This window comes from Capra hircus, chromosome 15 (assembly GCF_001704415.2).
Source record: "Capra hircus breed San Clemente chromosome 15, ASM170441v1, whole genome shotgun sequence".
Lineage (NCBI taxonomy): Eukaryota > Metazoa > Chordata > Mammalia > Artiodactyla > Bovidae > Capra > Capra hircus.
The window spans coordinates 33,541,322-33,563,366 of NC_030822.1; the positions used below are offsets into that span (position 1 = coordinate 33,541,322).

At 36.0% G+C, this 22,045-nt stretch overlaps 1 protein-coding gene and 1 pseudogene across 1 annotated transcript; one reads left to right on the forward strand and one right to left on the reverse strand.

The window, feature by feature from the left end:
• LOC102188696 lies at positions 1,231 to 2,175 on the reverse strand (annotated as a pseudogene).
• On the forward strand, positions 16,048 to 16,986 carry LOC102178092 (olfactory receptor 52A1-like). The gene has a single exon (XM_018058969.1). It carries the CDS (start codon positions 16,048 to 16,050, stop codon positions 16,984 to 16,986), a length of 939 nt encoding a protein of 312 aa, XP_017914458.1.

Here is a 22,045-nt window from a genome sequence, read left to right on the forward strand (position 1 = left end):
CTACTAAAAGCTTCTCTGTAAGGCATACAGTTGATATATTTCTTAGACAACCTCCAGAGCAGTGTCCAGAGACTACCATCCCTAAGAACTTCTCATCTGCTAAAATCACCTTGGGCTGTGCTGTGCTAAGTCACTTCAGTTGTGCCCAACTCTTTACGACCCTACAGGCTGTAGCCTGCCAGGCTACTCTGTCCATGGGATTCCCCAGGCATGAACACTGGAGTGGGTTGCCATGCCCTCCTCAGAGGATCTTCCTGACCCAGCGATCAAACCTGCATCTCTTACATTTCCTGCATTGGCAGGTGGGTTCTTTACCACTAGTGCCACCTGAGAAGCCCTAAAATCACTTTATCTACCTTTTATTAGAAGCACTTAGTTATTACTAAGCAAAACAATAGTGTATGGGATTTGTACCCTTACCCATGCACCTTGTTATTTTCTCTTCCTGGTAATCTGGCAGTTTGACAATTATAACTACTAAATATCAAATCTGTAATATATGAACTACATTTTAGCAGTCAGTAGAATTCAAGATATTGTTTATTTTTTTTAATATTCCTGGCTCAATCATAATTTCTCTAAAAAGCCACTGAAGCTCTAACATCAATCTTGACACCTTCACAAAAATTCATGTTTCTGAGTTTATTAAATTATTTTTGTTTCCGCTTGTTTCCCTTGAGGGGAGTACTCATGCCTTCTTAATTAAATTTATTTAGTTTTTGGGTATTATTAGTACTACTCATTTTTCTCAAGCCTTTAATTTCATTCAATAAGGTCATAGATACAACACTTATCACTGGTTCTAAATTTTCACAGCCATATATATATATATATATATATGGGACTCAAGATTTCTTCAAAATGTCTGGTCTATAAAATTCAGCATGCAGATCTTAGATAACTTTTCCTTTTTCGGAGCAGGTGTGCAGGAAGAGGTGTCTACTTAAGTTTTCTATCCTTCTATCTACTTTTCATTCCCTATTGTACCTACCTCCAAAAGGTACAGATTTAGAATGATTAACAACTCCATCACTAATATTACTAAATAAAAAAGTTACAGTAATGTGTTGAGTTAGAATCTATAGATATTCTACACATCTGGTAAATAACAAATTTCAGGTGGTAAGTGCTAATCAGCTTACGGGAGTGAAAGCAGTTACTTATTTTCCCTACATCATCTCTTGCAGTTCTATATATCTTGAACTAGGTACTTCATTGATCCAACTAAAATCAAGCAACTTTTATACTTAGTGCCTTAACAACATGCTCCCGTATTTTCTTGGTCCTTACTCCATACACAATGGGGTTGAGAAAAGGGGGCACCAAAAGATACATATTTGCAATAAAAATATGGATATGTGCAGGTATATTTTTCCCAAAGCGGTGAGTGAAAATGGAAAAGCCAGTTGTGGAGTAAAAGACAAGAATAACACAAACATGGGATCCACATGTGCCCAAAGCCTTAAAGCCAGCTTCGCGAGATGGCAAGTGGAATACAGACTGGAGGATGAAGACATAGGATACAGCAGTAAGAATCGCATCACAGGAGCCAATGATAGAAGCCACACTGAGGCTGTAACGTGAGGTGGCTCCTGTGTCCACACACGCCAGCTTCAGCACAGCCATAAACTCACAGTAGGTGTGGGCAATGATTCGTGTTCTGCAGTAAGGCAGCTGTTTGAGCAGAATGGGGTGTGGAGAAAAGAAGGCAACTCCCCGAATCACCACAATAATACCCATTATAGTGATGCGAGTGTTGGTCAGTATGGTGGTATGGCGCAGTGGATGGCAAATGGCCACATAACGGTCAATGGCCATGGTCAGGAAAAAGCCTGATTCCATGGTAGTGAAGCTGTGAATGAAGAACATTTGGGTCAGGCAGGCATCAAAGGCAATGTCATGGGCTCCAAGCCAGAAGAGACAGAGCATGCGAGGCAGTGTAGACGTGGAGAGGACCAGGTCAGTGACGGAGAGCATGCACAGAAAGAGGAACATGGGCTCGTGGAGGCTTCACTCTGTCCTAACCACAGCGAGAACGGTCACATTCCCCACCACTGCCACCACATACATGGAGCAGAAGGGAATCCCAATCCAGGCATGCAGGTGCTCCAGTCCTGGGATGCCCATCAGCGAGAAGGTGGCAGGAGAGGGATGAGAAGCGTTGAGAGGAGGCATGATGGTTTTTTCTTTGATTGTTATCAGTTCTTCTGAAGATAAAGTTGCCATGCCAAGATGACCACAACCAGGAGCTGAAAACATGGGAGATTTAGTTGAGGAAGACCCTTAATGATCTGTTTCTAAAACAATTCAAATTCATAACCACATGAATTTTAATTCACTAGGATCAGAGAAATAAAATGTGTAATATCATACCAAATATTGTGTTTGCAAATACATAAAGATCATTCATGTGTCACTGCATATTATCATAGGTGCATATAGGTCATCTTATCCATTTATTTCCAACAAAAAGTTTCTCTATCTACTTAATTCAACAACTATTTGTTAAGCAGTTACTGTATAACAAACCATGTCCTAGGCACTGGGAATAAAGTAACACACATCCGATATTCTTCTCAAGGAGATTACACTCTACCAGAAAAACATCACAATATGATGGTAATGAAAATGTTACGTAAGCTGATATCTAAACTTGGGAGCTCACACTCTATCTAGGAAATCAGACATTCTTGGAATGGAAATAGCAAGAAATATTACTATGAAGCAGGAGCAAACAGACGAGAGTGTCAGTGGTGGGAACTTAAAAATCAAAGGAGAAAGCAGGAGGCGATGAAGGCAATTTTTCCACATCAATGACTTAATCTTCACATCCCCACTGTCCATTTTAGCAAAACATCAATTTTATAAATGACTGTGTTGAGAATATTCTAAAATTATCTGCTTCAGTTTCATCTGTAAAAACTTTATGAAAGATATTTAATTTTCCAATGATTATATGGTTCCAACTTTGTTGTAGATAACCTGACTTGGTGTATTTTCATCTGTCACTCATAAGTTCTCCATACCACCAGCTCCATAGGATTTATTTCCTTTCTACTTCTTCCTGTGATAGTTGCCTGAAAATTATATTGGTAACATATTCACACTTTTCCAAATGCAGTATCACAATGTGAAAAGTGCACAGTTAATATTTAAACTATGGATTTATGACTTGATAAAGTGGAGTCTAAGAAGAGCATGCTCAAATTCCCCAAGGTGAATAATACAAGATATTATTCCTCAGAATGCAGAAGTATCTTCCAAAGCCATCTTGGGTTTTGACTTCCCTCTTCAAGCTGCTCTTATGTCAGTGATAAACAGAAACTATGTTCTTTGGAGCAAGACTCCTTAATCTCTCAGTCAGTATTTCTCTCAAGTGAGAAGACTTTCCATGGCTGTAATTGATTAAGTAGAGACATTCTAAAACTTTTGGGGAGTTATTGAAAATTCTTGTTTCACTAGAAGACTGCATAACTCACAGTCTAGGTGATTTAAGTAGTAGAAATAAACAATCTCCACCTCCTGATTTAAGAGAAAGAAAGTTAAAATGCAGGCAATCAAGCTCCTGGAGTTACATATTAAATCTGGATAACTAAAAATTCATAGGGCTGCATGCAGTAAAAATGTGATATCAGTTGGAGTATTTCCAAATGAGAGAATGATCTTGACACCCTTGGGTTGGCTCTTAAATGACAATAATATATCCCATGCCTCTGGATCTCATTTGTCACACTGCCTATGTGTCTAATATGAAGCCATGGTGTATTATGATGTCAGTTTTTTCCTATTTTTTCTACTGTATACCTTTTAAATAAAGACATTATCATATGTCCTTTGGAAAAAGTATAAACAAGGACTATACATATACATACACATGTGAATATATACATATATGTGTATGTGTGTGCTAAATCACTTCAGTCATGTCCAACTCTGTGCCACCCTATGAATTGCAGCCTGCCAGGCTACAATGTCCACGGGATTCTCCAGGCAAGAATACTGGGGTGGGTTGCCACACCCTCTTCCAGGGGATATTCCCAACCCTAGAGATAAAACTCAGGTTTCTTACGTCTCCTGCATTGGCAGGCTGGTTCTTTACTAGAGCCACCTGGGAAGCCTATAAATATATATGCACACATATATACATGAAATATATATATATATATGAATATAGATGAATGTCTATTAGGGTTAATGCTATTCAATATTTTCCTATACTCAATATTTCAAACAGGCTATTTCACTGTAGAGATAGGCTCCTTTGTGCTCCTTCATTTATTCCTCCAGAAACCCGCATTCTAACACAAGCAGAGCTGTTCATGCTTGATTGGTAAACTGACCTGCCTGTGTTCATGCTCACTCACTCAGCTGTGTCTGACTCTTTGCGACCCCGTGGACTGTAGCCCACCAGGCTCCTCTGTCCATGGGATTCTCCAGGCAAGAATACTGGAGTGGGTTGTCATTTCCTCCTCCAGGGGATCTTCAACCCAGGGATCAAACTTGCATATCCCGTGTCTCTTGCATTGGCAGGTGGATTCTTTAGCACTGAGCCACCCGGGAAGCTCTCTGTAAACTGACCTAGTGATGTCTGAAAGATCAGTTATTGAAGAAATCATATTGCTTTATGATTCTCATAGTTCTAGTGGAGGGCTAAGCCTACATGGCAAAGAAGACTTTGGGATCTCCCTCAGATAAAGGTGATGGGTGTGGAGGTGGGGGCTAAGAAGGTTAAGGAAAAGAAGGACTCTTTATATCATTACAAATTATTTTGTTGTAGCGAAACCCTTGGTTACTAGCTATCTGTTCTCCCCCATCTCCCATTAAGGCAGCTACACTGAGTAGTACAGCCATCAGCTCTTGAGGACAAATATGATTTTCTTATGTCTCAAACAAGTTCTTTTGAAGATAATGTGAACTCATAAAGAAGCAAATAATTATCCCTTAATATGCTTACCAAAATCATGTAAACGCACCTACGTGGTCCAAATACCACTAACTGAAGAATTGTTTTCTAGGCATCTACATTTACCAAAACTTTATTCTAGTGAAAAACTCTTGAACTGTACATATGTGGCTTTTTGAATGATTTACCTTATAAAGCATACCATAAAGAAGCAAGTTGTAATGCAGTCAACTATCGAGTGAGATATGAATTCTACAGCAATAACAGCAATAGACCTAATTAAGTTTTGTGCCTAAAGGAAAGTCTCCTTAAGTGGTACCTAGAATGGTATCTAAAGAACATATTACTTCTGGTCTTGGGAACTGATATATATATTTGAAATATATACATGATATATATATATATATACATATATATACACACATCTATAGGCATGTGTGTATATATAAATATACACAAAACACAGACATAGGTATAGATACAGATATAGATATCAAAAGAATAAGAGCACAAAGTTCCATTAGGAAGAGCAATCATAACACAATGAACTGAAAATTTTATGTAATTTGGATTCAATGAGTACACAACAGATGAGATTCTATGGGCAATAAGTACATGAATACATATATTGTATAACCTACAGAGAATTTTATTATCCAATGTTTACAACAGTGTCTTTCACTTATTAATATATGTTATATGCATAAACACAAAATAGAACACTGCAAAAGATGAAAAGTACACACACTGATGGATACACACATCAGTTTTTCAAAGTGCTTTTGTCTACAAGCATATATATGATCACTAGGATGACATCTGCTTGAAAATACCAACCTGTGAGTCCAGATGACACAAGGTATTCATTTTCTTGTTACCCATGTTTTATTTTTTGAATGAATTATGCAACATAAAATAATTTTAAAAAGAGAGAGAATCCTTACTTCTATGATATCCTTAGAAAAGATCTATGCCTCCTAAAATCTGGTTCTTTCAAAATTTCATCCATTGAGAATAAGTGTATATTTCCTCTGCTCAAAGACTATTTCTCCTTCTTTGAATTTAGGTCATTCATAAGATAAGATGGTGTGTTTTATGGAATCTCATGTCTTATAAAGTTATACTAAGATCACCCTTTTCTCCACCCTTCTCTACTTTCATAGCCACCCTAAGTCGCTTGTACAAGAAACTGATTTAGAGCCAACAAGAAACTCAAAGACCTAGCTTTCATATGCAGCAGCCTCAACATAATATTCTCAGAGGATAAGCAAGAATTGCATTTGTCACAAAGGGGTCCCTATGGAATTAATGCCAGAAGGAAGACTATTTCGTATACTTGAAGCAATTGATAATCTATATAATTTGAGAGCTAGCAGTTTATTTCTGTATTTCCTCAGATTTTAGTGACACGTGTAGCCATTTTTCAAAAATATGATATTATTTAATGTCAGCCACTTAACAGGACCTGAAATCCTGAAAAAGGTAAATAATATATTGTTTATTCCTTTGATTAACACAGTTTAATTACAACTTGAAACGAGTGAGTGATTCGATTTCCTTTGGATATATTCCTAAAAGTGGAGTTACTGAATAACATGGCACTTCTGTGTTTTGCTTTGTTTAAATTTTTGAGGAAACTCCATACTGTGTCCCATCATTATTGCACTAATTTATATTCTCACAAACAGAGTACAGGGATTTCTGCTTCTTCACAGTCTGTCCAGAATTTGTTGCTGTTGTCTTTTTTTCACTCTAACCTTCATAATAGGTGATATCTATTGCGACTTTGATTTGCATTTCCCTTATGATTAGTGATGTGGAACACCTTTTGCATATAAATATTAGCCATTCATGTCTTTTTTGAGAAACATCTCTTCAGGTCACTTGCCTAATTTCTAATGGAGTTACTTTATTGTTGCTGCACTGAGCTACATGAAATATATGAATTCCTCATATATTTTGGATCCTAACCCCTAACAACTCCATGGCTTGCAAATATTTCCTCCCATTCCATAGATTATTGTTTATTCTGTTGATTGTTTCCTTTAACAGGAGAGAATCTTTTTAGTTCCACACAAACCCATTTGATTATTTTTGCTTTGCTGGCTAATTTTTGATGCCATGTCTAAAACATCATTGCCCAGACAAATGTGAAGAAGCCTTTTCCCTCCATTTTCTTCTAGGAGTTTTATGGTTTCAGGTCTTTAATCCATTTTTGTTCATTTTTTGTATGGTGCTAGATAGAGCTCTAATTTCATTCTTCTGCATGTGGGTGTCCAGTTTTTTTTTTTTTTTGCTGTTGAAATTAAAAATTTATTTCCAAATGAAAATATGTAGCAGATTTTCAGGGTAATTTGTAGCAGTAGCCGTGAAGTTGCTTTTGTAATTCTATTGTTACTATTCTACATAGTGTTTGCCCAATACCATTTATTGAAGAGAATATCCTCTTTTCCACTGTGTTCTGGCACCCTTGTAGAATGTATGGGTTTATTTCTAGGTTGTGTTCTCTGTTACATTGATCTGCTTTCTCTGACTTTATGCCAGTTCCATACTGCTTTGACTATTATGCTGTTGCTGCTGCTAAGTTGCTTCAGTCGAGTCCGACTCTGTGCAGCCCCATAGACAGCAGCCTACCAGGCTCCTCCATCCACGGGGGTTTCCAGGCAAGAGTACTGGAGTGGGTTGCCATTACCTTCTCCATTTGATTACTATAGCTTTGAAATATATTTTGAAACCAGGAAGTGAGATGCCTCCATCTTTGTTCTTACTCAATATTGCTTTGACTATTTGAGATCTTTTGTGATTCCATATGAATTTTCGATTTTTTTTTCTATTTCTGTTTGAATGCCATTAAATTTTCAATAGGGTTTACACTGAATCTGTAGATCACTTTAGACAGTTTGGAAATTTTAACAATACCAATTCTTGTAATCCATGAATGTAATGTCTTTCCAATTACCTGGATCTTCTTTCATTTTTTTCTCAATAGCTTTATAATTTTCAGTGTTCAAGTTTTTTGCCTCTTTGTTTATGTTTGTTCATAACTATTTTATTCTTTCTGTTGGTATTCTGAACAGAATTGTTTTCTCAATTTCCTTTTAGCATTGTTTACTGATTTTGTACAAAAACAAAATGATTTCTTATACTGATTTTGTGTTGTGCAACTAAATTTATTAATTCTAATAGTTACAATTAATAAACCAGAATACTAAACTATTCACTAGTATCAGGAGTAATCAGTCATACATTCTGCACTTTATTCTTGCCATCTTAATCTTTCTTCAATTGGCTCTCCATCACAGCTACTAAACTCACTTATCTGCTTTGTAATGGAAAACTCTATCCCATATTACCCTGAATTTTACTAATAATTTCCCTCAATGCCCAACTTTTTAATGACTCATTTCACAAACTTTAAAAAGAAAGAGAAAAGTGGTTTACATTACACTATAGACTAAAGTTGAGGTTAAGTATTCAGACATACACACAAACACACACACACACACACAAACACACACACACACACACACACACAAACATACATATATATGCATTTATTGAGTACTTAATTCAATATATATTCTTCCCAACCTGGAAATGAAGGATTTTTATTTATTTATTTATTTATTTGCCAATTTTGGAACCATCCATTTTCCAGTCACATAGAGAGAAAAGATGTACCTAGGGATCCTCAAGTGTAGGGCTCACAACAAAGGGCTTGCTGTCTTTTAAAAGACTGTGTTTAAAGGACAAGTAAGTTTCTGTATATATGCACATATATATACAGGGAGGCTGCTTTATTAAAAGATTGTGTCAGAACTGCAGTTCTGACAACAGAGAGCTTGAAACAACTCTCTGTTGTGTAACACAGCTTGAAACAACTGTTTGTGTTCATACTGCAAAGTTGAACATGATGGCTCCTTACTCATCACAGCTCCAAGCACCAGGTAAAGAAGATTTCTGCTTAAAGGAACATCAATCCATACATAGGAGACAGGTATAGCCAAACTAAGTATACATTTATGTAGTGACTTAGAAGTTTTAAAGAGTATTACACGGACTATACAGGCCAGACATAAGTAGTAAAAAGGCAAAATACCAACAGAGACATGAAGAAAGAAGAAGAGGATTCCAGTGTATCCTACTGATCCAAGAAAACGTTGACATTAATTCTTACTTAAATGACTTCACTTTCAACTCTAGTTAATCAATTTTAACTGCAATTAATTCTTTCCTAAAATATTTTCTCCTTCAAATCCACATATCAAATACTTTACCATTCAAAATAGATGAGGAATATTGTGAGAAATACAGCTAGAGAAGCAAGACTATATGTGTGTGTGTGTGTACAAGTGTACATATATATATGAAGGTGTATACAAATATATGCATTTTTATACATATGCCTATATACACAAACTAACTTCTCCATCTTCCACAATATTCCCTATCACAATGAACTGTGAAGTGAAGTGAAGTGAAGTCGCTCAGTCGTGTCCGACTCTTTGTGACCCTGTGGACTGTAGCCTGCCAGGCTCCTCTGTCCATGAGATTCTCCAGGCAAGAATACTGGAGTGGGTTACCATTTCCTTCTCCAGGGGATTTTCCCGACCCATAAATCGAACCCAGGTCTCCCGCATTGGAGGCAGATGCTTTAACCTCTGAGCCACCAGGGAAGCCCACAATGAACTGTAATGACATGAAATGTATGTATGACCTTTGTTTCAAGACTATTTTTTTGCTATGAATCCCTTTGCTTGAATTTCTTCATTATGTTTTTCACTCAGTAAGCTTCAATTTACAATTTACAATTCAAATAAAATCTAAGACAAGGTAAAACTAATCTGTGGTAATAAAAACAATAATTATTAATAGTTGCTTGAAGTGAAGAGAGGTTTGGATGATGATTTGGAATGTGGCCTAAGGGAGTCTCTGAGATACTGAAAATTTTTAGTACCTAAAAATTAGGTAATGATTACATAGTAGTATACATATATTAAAAGTTCATCATATTGAGAAACAAAATCATTATCCTTTTGATGGACATTCCAGCCATTGGGGTTAGTCTGAAAAAGACCACTACAAAAATTACTATATAAGACTTACTGTGGACTTATATGTGTTACTTTTTAGTAAACACTATATAGTAGAATTGTTGGGTCATGAAGGAATTTTGTATTTGTTTGAAAGTAAAATTCTAATAGAGACAAAAAAGATTAAACCACATTGATATGAAGCATACAAAGAATATACATATATGTACATACATTTATACATATATACTAGTGTTCAATAATGCAGCTATAAAATGAAAAATCTCTTTGTCTTTCTTGCTTTATGCTTTAAAAATGAATATTTTACCATTCTATGTATATGAATGGTTTTAAATTCTTTGTAGAATAATATAATATTAAATGAATAAATATACACATAAATATATACAATGAATAACATTTCTGAAATGTTTTTTGCCTAAAGGAGATTATATTCTTTTAATGGAAAATCTCAAATTAATAAATGCAGATTGAAGAAAGGAGAAAGTGAGGAGGCAAATATTCCAGAAAGAGTGGACAACTGATAAAAACCTTACTCTGAGAAAACAGTGTGATAGGCATAAAAAAGGAGAATGAGAAAAAGAAGAGAGAAAGGGGAAGAAAGGAAGGAAAGATACAAGAAAGAAGTGAAAGACGAGCAATTATAAAGGAGTAAAATGAAAAACAATCAGAAAGTAGAGAAAAGAAGGTAAGATAATGAGATGGGAAGAAGGGAGAGATGTCAGCCTTTAGAATAAATTCCTAAGGACACTGAATAAAAAAGGATAGTAAAAGTAATGAAGATGATAACTATTAGTGCATGAAAGCATTTTCTTCTCCTCATAATTCAAATTGATTTTGTTTGTGTACTGAAGCTGGATAAATAATTCTGAGGCTGGGAAACTACTGACAACTTAATACCCAAAATAAAAACATAAATAAGTAAATAAACAAAAATGTGATGGCATCATGAGAGGATTGAAAGTGAGTGCAGACAGTTGAGCCTCACTCAGAAGAAAACTACCTAGGTGCACATCCTCATATTTTGGTCACTGTCACTTAAAACCCCACAATCTGCATGCTTGCTACAGAAACGCAATTTGCCATCTTCACATTGCAATCTTAGTTAATTAATGATTTTTGAAGTAAGTGAGTGAACTACTAAAGCTCCGGATCAGGAAACAGTCTACATTTGCAACCGCTGAGAGGGAAAACCCATTACTGACAGTCTTCTTAGATCCTTATCTCTTCAGTTCAGTTCAGTTGCTCAGTCGTGTCTGACTCTTTGTGACACCATGGACTGCAGTCCTGGAGCTTACTCAAACTCATGTCCATTGAGTTAGCAATGCCATCCAACCATCCTTACCTCTTAACAACTATCAAACTCTTCTGCGACAGTCAGTTAGTATAGTTAGCTTTGAATAAAACATTTTAAAAACCTGACTACTCAGCAAGTCTCCTTTATAATAATGAATAACTTTAATGTTTTTTTAAGATATATCTAAGAGATTCAGAGGGTTATCAGCACATACCAAAGCTCTGTATACCTAAAACAGTAATTCCAGAGAGTACTTTAAGCCTTTAGAACTCTAAGCCCTTAGAGTAAATGGGACAGAAAAGAGCCCAGGAATGACCTGCTGGGCAGTGTGCTCACTCATGCTCAGTCTACTGCTTCAGCTAGAGGGAAATAGACTAACATTTTAAAATGCTGCCTTGGTCATTAATTTTTTTGTCCATTACCATGTCATTTCTGTTCTCTGTGTTTTGAATTTTTCATCAACAAAAAGAGAGTTGGGGAGCTAGATTAATATAATTTAGATTTGAAATAATTTTGCAGATAATTTAGTCTCATCTTGTTATTTATAGTCCTCAAGTAATTTATTATGTATGAAAAATGGTTCCCATGATTCTGGATTCAAGTCACCTGGAGGCTTGTTGACTCTAATGTTCTTCGGCTTCCTGAAAACTAAAAAGAATAATTATGAGCAACAGACCATCTATGTCTGTGGAGATATGGTATATGTTTGAGGGATATGGAAAGTAAGATAATATAGAAAAATTATAAGCCTTGAAAAGGCTTAGTATCTTATCAATTTATACAAAATATTAGTCTTCTTTGTGACGGGGCAGAAGATATCCCAATCTCCTTTCTGGTTTCTTGCTTCTATTGGAGATCATCTATTAGCACCTTTTCTTCCTCTTTTTCTCAATAAGTAAGAATTAGATGATCCTGTGTGTGACTAGATTATTTAAAAGCTATGGTGCACCGGGATGACCCTGAGAGATGGGATGGAGGGTGGTGGGAGGGGGTTCAGGATGGAGGACACATGTACATCAATGGCTGACTCAGGTGAATGTATGGCAAAAACCACTACAATATTGTAAAGTAATTAGCCTCCAATTAAAACAAACAAACAAACAAAAAGCTAAAGGTCATCAAACCCAAGCCCTTATTGTTTCTCATCCCAACTGTATTTTTTTAAATTTAAATTTATTTATTTTAATTGGAGGCTAGTTACTTTACAATATTGTATTGGTTTTGCCATACATCAACATGAATCCGCCACGGGTGTACATGTGTTCCCCATCCTGAACCCCTCTCCCACCTCCCTCCCCATCCCATCCCTCTGGGTCATCCCAGTGCACCAGCCCCAAGCATCCTGTATCCTGCATCAAACCTGGACTGGAGATTCGTTTCATATATTATATTATACATGTTTCAATGCCATTCTCCCAAATCATCCCACACTCTCCCTCTCCCTCTCCCTCTCCCACAGAGTCCAAAAGACTGTTCTATACATCTGTCTCTTTTGCTGTCTCGCATACAGGGTTATTATCATCTTTCTTCCATATATATGTGTTAATATACTGTATTGGTTTTAATGCAATTTAGATGCATTGGGCTCACAGCATTTTATTCCTACTAATTCACGAAGCTTGTAAATGAGTTACTATTACAAATACACTTTAAAAAATTATGTGACATTTCCTAAGTATATGATACTAAAGATATCACCTTAATATTTTGGCTGTGGTCAATCTTATACATAGGAAGATGAAGAAAGCTCTTAAGCTCTGGAATTTTCATCTTCTTGTGAGTTCTTTTTTTTTCCCCCATTTCTATAATCAAGGAGTTTTCAGTTGTGTGTTTTGTTTGGCTTCTTCAATATTATTAGCTTGTTTCTTGGTAAAATAACCAGTTTTTTCATAGCTACTATAGATAATATCTGAACTGTGCCAACCACCAATCTATTCTATATATTATCTCATTTAGCACTGAGGTAAGTGAAGTTATTACTCCTTTATAGACCAGTGAACTCTCATATTCCATAAAATCTTCAGCAAGATTCTACAGTTAAGTGTGGGAAGGTGGGATCTAGGATTAGTAGCCAGGTCATCTGGCATATTTTCAAGCACTTAATTTTAACTTCTTGTTTTGCAGTCACTCGGTTGTGTCCGACTCTTTGTGGCCCCATGGACTGCAGCACACCAGGCTTCCCTGTCCTTCACCATCTCCTGGAGTTTGCTCAAACTCATGTCCGTTGAGTCCATGATACCATCCTACCATCTCGTCCTCTGTCGTCCGTTTCTCCTCCTGCCTTCAGTCTTTCCCAGTATCAGGGTCATTTCCAATGAGTTGGCTCTTTGCATCAGGTGGCCAGAGTATAACTGTGTTAACTGTGCTATGCTGTGCTTAGTCACTCAATCGTGTCAGACTCTTTGTGATCCAATTACTGATAATTAGACAACTAATCTGATAAAAGCATTGTCATCAAGTGGGTGTGATTATTTTTGCCTTTACAATTCAGGCAATTTTTGAATTCAGGAGACACTGATTTATTTGGATTCTGAGATTTCCTTTTCTTTTAGCTTCTATAATTTCTCACAACTCATACATAATCATTAGCAACATCTTCCGCACATTTCATCATTTTTCCCACTACATTCTTCCAAATACCACATATAAATATCAAAGAAAATTATTGGTCACAACATTTATTGCTTTAATCCATATCTTATGACTATTATGACTACAGTACTAATATCAGTACAGTATATAGCATTCATATTGGTGCAGGATCACAAGCAAAGGGATCTCAGTGTACCTCCATCATTCCTCTTTCATTCGTATGAGAATTATTACACCAAAAATCCCTTTTATACCTCTATGCTGCTGCTGCTGCTGCTGCTAAGTCGCTTCAGTCATGTTCAACTCTGTGCAACCCCATAGATGGCAGCCCACCAGGCTCCCCTGTCCCTGGGATTCTCCAGGCAAGAACACTGGAGTGGGTTGTACATGTGCTTTAAGTGACTATGAAACAGCTACTTATATGATCTTTTCAAGAGACTGACACCATCAGTTCAGTTCAGTTGCTCAGTCGTGTCCGACTCTTTGCGACCCCATGAATCGCAGCACACCAGGCCTCCCTGTCCATCACCAACTCCCGGAGTTCATTCAGACTTGCGTCCATCGAGTCAGTGATGCCATCCAGCCATCTCATCCTCAGTCGTCCCCTTCTCCTCCTGCCCCCAATCCCTCCCAGCATCGAAGTCTTTTCCATAGACAAACAAAAATAGACTTCCGCTTCTATTCATAAATGGCTTACTTTCCCATGGTATATGAATATGACCAGATCAGAGGAAACCTCTTTGTGGGAGTAGTTTCAATAAGTTTTTAGGCACGGACAGACAGTAGTAAAATGTGAAATGGTCCAAATATTACAGGATGATTAATGAAACAGACATTAATAGGAAATAAAAATAAATTTCTTACATTTGAGATTAGGTTCTTTTTTTTAGTTTATTTATTTATATTTTTTAAATTTTTATTTTTACTTTATTTCACTTTACAATACTGTATTGGTTTTGCCATACATTGACATGAATCCACCACGGGTGTACATACGATCCCAAACATGGTTCATGTTTGAGATTAGGTTCTTATAAAAGGGAATGCAAGTCAAATACAGAAAAGAGTATAAATCTAGGGAGATATGAAGAGTTGGTCATTATATTCAAAAGTGCTTCAGAATCCAAGCCAAAGCTAATTAACCACAGTATACTGTAGAGAGTCCTAGTGTAATTTGGGGTCACAGTACAGTGTAAAGCTATTAAAAAGAAAAGTAGGATCCCCACTGCATAAAGCAGAATATACAACTAGTTATCTCCTGAACTTTAACTTGTGGAGGAAAAGCATAATATCATTCATCCAGCTATATGTTACATGTAAACTAGCTTAGTTCTGCTTTTGACTCAATTCTATCCTATTTTTAGCTTTTATCCTTCTTGAAATATTTCTCTCTATTCTTTTTTTTTTAATTTCCTAAAGCCTCCTTATAAAAATATCCTCTGTATTTCACCTTCCCTATTCCATGCAACAGTTCTCCTTAAACATAAATGAAGGATAATTTATAGAACCAACAATCCCAGAAGCCTTTAAAAATAGATCACCTTCTCCAAATCTCCTCTAAGGGGCATGTTTAATGCCCTGCCAAATAGTGACTTGTTCGGCATCTTGATATTGGAATAAGTGAATGTAAGAAAGCTTAACTCCTACCGATATACAATTGAGAACTAATGCCAATGACTTGGGGATAAATAGCATGCTCTCTGGGACCAAGAGTAGACTGCTTAAGTGTGAAGATTCCCAATAGGATTGTGGACTAATGATCATGGGCGACAGCAATAGTACTTTCTGGATCTTTAAGAATCCTAGGGAGAATTTGCATCTATAGCAAAATTGGGTTGGTATCTAGAGATAAAGAAAGAAAGCCTGACAGTTTTGCAAACAGCCCAGACTCTAGGTCAAGGAAAATGCAAAAAGAGTGTTCTGAGTCATAGTTCCTGCTTATACAAATGGTAGGTTAGAAATCCTGAGAATTTTCCCTGTTGTCTCAAGTAAAGGTTTTGTAGGATGGCTTTCTACCGCCATCCTGTCATCCTGCATAGAACCTCTCAATATTCTGGCCTGATTGTCATCTAAAGCACTAAGTTTATTTCTTTAATGTCCAATATGTCTTAATGATAGTGAGGTCAGTGTCCTGTTTCACTTCTCATTCATTCTCTTCTGTAGGCATGAGAATCAGCAGTGAAAAGAGATCACTAACATCCATGGAATCCATGAACATGTCATATATGGACCCCAAAACAGTGACACTGATTGGTATCCCTGGACTGGAGCATGTGCAATTTTGGATTGGGTTTTCCTTCTTTGCTGTGTGCCTAGTGGCTCTTCTGGGCAACATCATTTTACTGATCATTATCCCTACAGAACGCAGTCTGCACCAGCCCATGTACATCTTCTTGGCAGTGTTGGCAGCCACTGACATAGGACTCTGTGTAGCCATTGCTCCGAAAATGTTGGCTATCTTCTGGTTTGGCTTTTATTCCATGGCCTTTGATGCTTGCTTAGCCCAGCTGTTCTTCATCCATGCCTTGCAGGGCATGGAATCTGGAATCCTGTTGGCAATGGCCTTTGACCGCTATGTTGCCATCTGTGATCCTTTGAGGCACACAACCACCCTTACACCTTTCATTCTGGTTAGTATGGTGCTGGCTGTGGCAATCCGAGCAACAGTGCTCGTTGGCATTTTACCCATTTTACTCAAAAGATTGCACTTTTTCCAATCCATTGTAATTGCCCACTCTTACTGTGAGCACATGGCTGTGGTCAAGCTGGCTGCAGAGGACACTCATGTCAATAAAACATGTGGTCTTTTCATAGGTTTCACAATTCTAGGATTTGACATGATTTTCATCCTCATTTCCTATATCCTTATTTTCCAGGCTGTTTTTCGTCTACACCAAAAGGAGGCACGGCTTAAAGCATTCAACACATGCACAGCTCACATTTTTGTTTTCCTTGAGTTTTATATTCTTGCCTTTTTCTCCTTCTTCAGCCATCGGTTTGGACATGTTGTGCCCTCTACCCACATTCTTCTGTCTACCATCTACCTCCTTGTGCCACCTGCACTCAACCCTATTGTCTATGGTGTGAAAAATAAGGTAATTCGCAAGCGTGTGGCATGGATATTTTTCCTGAATCACTGATAATAGCGGTGATCCATCAAATATTAAGATCATAGGAAGAATATTTTCATTTCCTAAAGATAGAGATGACATTGGCTAAACTCTGTGTATTCATTGTTAAAGACTTCACTTCATCATACTCAAACTTTTAGACATTTATTTCACAAACTACAAATAGAATAAAATAAAATCTATTCAGGTTAATATTGATATTAGTTCTACTTAGTAATTTTATTTCTAATTTCATTTTTATTGCTTCCTTTTAATTTGTATTTAATTTGTAATTATATTATTTACTGATAGAAAATTCATTAATGTTTTTCAATACTTTCCTTTTGCAATATTTGTATTTTAAACTACAGTTACATCTTAAACCATTTTCTCTGCTGCAGCCCAGAATTTTGACAAAAGTCTTAAAGTGCTGTAATATTCCAGTAACTAATAACAAACTGTCACTCATATCTTCCTGGCTTAAACTTTAAAAACACCAAATCAGAGTCCCTCATTTGGAGTAGCTTCTTGAGTCTACCCACATTCCTCATATATCTTACTAGATGGGAGCAGAGAATGTTGGTTACAGTCTAGGATAGATATCCTAGTGCAACAGTCACAGCTAAAGGAGCTTTCGTCCAGGTGCACAGTTGCTACCACAGCCTTTCTACTGGTACCATTGACATCATTTCTGTTACCCCTAGAGCATCCCTCAAATGGCACTGCCACCTTAACCACTGTAAGCTAGCCTTGAAATATGGCTGCCCTACCAAAACTCCAGTCTTCAAGCAAGCACAGAGAAATTTCTAGGTGATTCTCCATGAGTTGGAGCTTTCCCAGAGTAAGAGACAATCAACCCACAGCTCAGTTTCATTTCCTACAGTTCTGTCTAGCCCTGCATTCTGGCATCTAGATGTATGTCTAAATTGTTGCATCTCCTGGGAAAGATTCACACAGTCTTAATAATGATAGGAGTCAAAGCCTGTTGATCTTTCCGTATATGGGCTTGCAGGTATTCTCACTCAAGATCAGTCAGGTGGTATGGCTTAGTTTGGCCTGTAATCATCATTTGTCCCAGTGGCATTGTCATTCATATCAGTTCAGATATGGCTACATTCATGGGTAGGCTCATTTCATGTCCAAAGTGGAGAAGATAAATCTTTCTTCCAATACAGATATAATTTCATTCCAACTTTTATAAATTGTTCTTCTGGATTTGGATCCTTAAATGTGAGCAATAACCCAGACATGGTGATGGAAATTGTGCCATCTTTCTCAGTTTACCAGTTCAATCAGTTGCATACCTAAGGTTACTTTATACCATGGTGTACAGTACTGTTCTGTGCTAGCAAGGCACTCTTCCTGAGCCATGGACACAAAGCTGGCATTCCTCACTATTCAGATAATCAGTCGCTTCAATCTCATAGTGCAGTTACCTCTTTAACTTGTACTGTTACAACAAGGCCTTGAACACAAAAAGAACCTTTACATTTCTAGCCATCCTGGGAATGTTCTTAATCTGAATCAATCCATCTAATCTCTTTCTCTAAGCCAGCCGTATTGATAGGTCAACCTATGACTCTGGTTAATGCTCAAAGTATTAAAAAAAACATTGTGTTTTCAAATATCCCTGTGAAATGCAATTTACTTTACAACAGTAATATGATCCAATTGAAGATAATGTTATCCAGAATATTCTAGGATCCCTCATGAATATTTTTTCACAATCCTGAATGTAAAATATATCTTCCTCGTACTTCTGAAATAGAGGTAGCACAAGAGTTGCCCCTCAAAAAGTCCCTGATGACTTGTATCAGTTAACAAGAACTAACACAAATTATGTCATTCCCTTAACAGATTTTTATCTAAATATGCAGTCTGTCTTCTCAGTATAGGGTACTTATATGTAGCTGCACACGTACAATGTAACTTAGCTCCAGTTCCTCAGACAACTGACTAAAACTATGCATCTCTAGTAGACCACACTATGTTCAAACAAAAATTTATACTAATTATGACAAAGTGGTATTGATACAGAGATTTTTTTTAATGACCAATGTAATAAATAAGAGGTCTAGAATGGACAGTTGTCTGAATATGACAAATATATCACACAGTTCGATAGAGAATAATGTTCTTTCCTTTTAATATATGCTGTTAAGTTGAATATTCATATTTATTACTCTAAAGTTTAGTTCTAACAACTACACCATATACAAAGAGCAGACTGCAGATTTATTTTAGATTTTAATAGAAGGGCCAAATAATAAAGCCATAAGAAGAAAATATGGGAGGGAATGTATCTGTATTATATCAGGGTAAGCAAAGTTTTCTTAAAGGGTATTAAATAGGCCATTGGACAATGTTAAAATTAAGGTTTCTATATTCATCTAAAAGCACTACTAATTAAAGGAGAAAGCTACAAGGAGAAGATATAAACATTTAATTGCACTGACTCCATTGATTACTCTGGTGAAAATTGATAACATAACTATATTCTTCAAACATAAGACTATAGTTATAGCTTCATTTATTTAGGTCTTTTAAAAATTTCTTTCAGCAGTGTTTTGTAGTTTTGAGTATATAAGTTATAAATATATTTCTATCTATTTTTTGAGCTATTATAAAGGACATGCATCCATGCTAAGTCGTTTCAGTCAAGTCTGACTCTGTGCGACCCTATGGACTGTAGCCCATCAGGCTTCTCTGTCCATGGGATTCTTCAGGCAGAATACTGGAGTGGACTGCCATGCCCTCCTCCAGGGGATATTCCCGACCCAAGGATCGAATCCACATCTCTTAAGTCTCCTGTAATGGCAGCTGGGTTCTTTACCACTAGCGCCACCTGGCAAGGCCATTATAAATGACACTTTTTTTTTTAATTTTAGTTGCAGTTGTTCATTGACTGAATTTTGTACATGGATCTTGATAAACATTATTTCCAGAAGATTTCCTTAAATTCTTTGGTATTTTCTATGTAAATAGCATGTCACTTGCAAAAAGGGATAATTTTATTTCTTTCCAATCTGAATGTCTTTTTTATCTACCCTTAATGAATATACAAAGACTTCAAATATGATATTGGACAGAAGTGGTCAAAATGATCACCCTTACTTTGTTTCTGGTAATAGACACTAATCTTCAACCATCACTTATATTGTTCTTTATCAACTTGAGAAAGTTTGCTTCTATTTCTAGTTAGCTAAAGTTGTTTTTTTAAATCATGATTGGATATTAAAATATTTTCAAATGATATTTGCATGCGTCAATAAAATTGTATGACTTTTTCTTGTTACATCTTTCAATGTGGTGGGCTTCACTGTTTGAGTGTTCAGTCATGCTTGCATTCTTGAGACAAATCCTACTTTTAGTGACATATTGTTTGTCTTTATTTTGTAGGATTCAATTTACTAATGTATAGTTGAAGATTTTAACATCTATATTCATGAGTATTGATCTATAGCTTATTTTCTTGTACAATTTTCATCTGGTTGTCATTATGAGCAAATTTGGCCTCATAAAACAAGTCTGAAAGTTGTTTCCTTTCCCTCTTAGCTTCTAGATGATATTGAAAGTAACTGGTGTTATTTCTTCCTTAAATATTTGATAAAATTCACTAAGATATAGATGTAGAAAAACATTTATTTATTCTTGAGTGTATTTTGATAGTTTGTTCCTTCAACGAATTCATCTGTTTCATCTACATTGTCACATTTATGTGCATAGAATTGTTTGCAGTATTCCATTATCTCATTTTGTTATCTATAAGGTCAGTATTGATGTGCTTTCCTTATTTTTTAGTTTTGATGTTGGTGATTTCTCTCTGTGTCAAGTAAGTTACAGATTTATGAAAGAAACAGGCTTTGGTTTCATTAATTTTTTTAATCTTTTGTTTTCAATTCAGTTTTATTTTTAGTATTTCTTTCCTTATATTGTTTTTGATTTATTTTGGCCTCTGTCTCCCATCTCTTTAAGATGGAAACATAATTTAGATATTGTTATTTTTTCTAATGTAAAAATTAATGCTATCATTTGCCATTAAGAACTAGCTTACCTACCATAGAAATTCTGGTTTCTTGTATTTTTATTTCATACATTTGAAATATTTCCTAATTCTCTGACACTTCTTCTTTGAGCTATGTATTACTTAGATACTCTAATTTTCAAATATTTTAGTATTATCTTTTTCTTGATATATAATTTTGTCATTGGCAATAAGTTTAACTGTATTAGGTCAGAGAACATATCAATACTTTGAATCATGTACTAATTTTTCTTAACAATTGTATGTCCACTTAAAAAGAACATTTATTTTTGGTTGTTACACAGTCTTTTTATTTCAAATACTTTTGCTCATATTTATTTATTCTCAGTTTTCAGTCAACTACGTTTTTACTTTTGCCTTGGTTTCCAGGAAACTAGACCAATCAAAGCAACAGCAGCAGTGGAGAAAGCAATATGTGGGCTTTTCTGGACATGCATAGTTGCAGAGGAAATTTGAATATTCTCTAAGAAATGTTCAGGTAGTAAGTAACATAGGGATAATCTCCATAGAATAATAAGAAAATGTGGGAGAAGCCTGAGACATTCTGTTTTTCTAAGAAGATATCTACATTTTATTTTACTTAAAGTATTACCCTTGACTCCAATCATTATATTATCTTTCATATGCCACCTGTTCAGAAATTTTGTTACCTGTGTCTCCAAGACATGCCTAAACCTAATTTCACAAATTCATTTCAACCAACCTTATCCAAACCATTATCATCTCTTCTGAATTGCTGCAATATCCTACTAATTTGTCTTTATCTCTCAGTTTTCCTCAACTCCTACAAACTTTAACTGATTCTATAAATAGCAGTCAGAGCAACCCCATTAAGATTTAACTTAAATGCTGCCATTACCTTGCTCAAAATCATCTAATTATTTTCCATTTCATTCAACGATAAACCAGAATTCTTATACATGGTTCATGGTACAATACCATATCATTTTCTCTTTTATTTTCTACCGTTTTTCCCACATCACCACTCATCATCCCAGCCTCACTGTCCCCTCATCCCACGCTTTTCTCGTACTAAAGTCACCC

What these genes read in the sequence shown, in the direction of transcription:
- LOC102178092 (XM_018058969.1), top strand. Translation starts at nt 16,048, where the DNA reads ATGGAATCCATGAACATGTCATATATGGACCCCAAAACAGTGACACTG.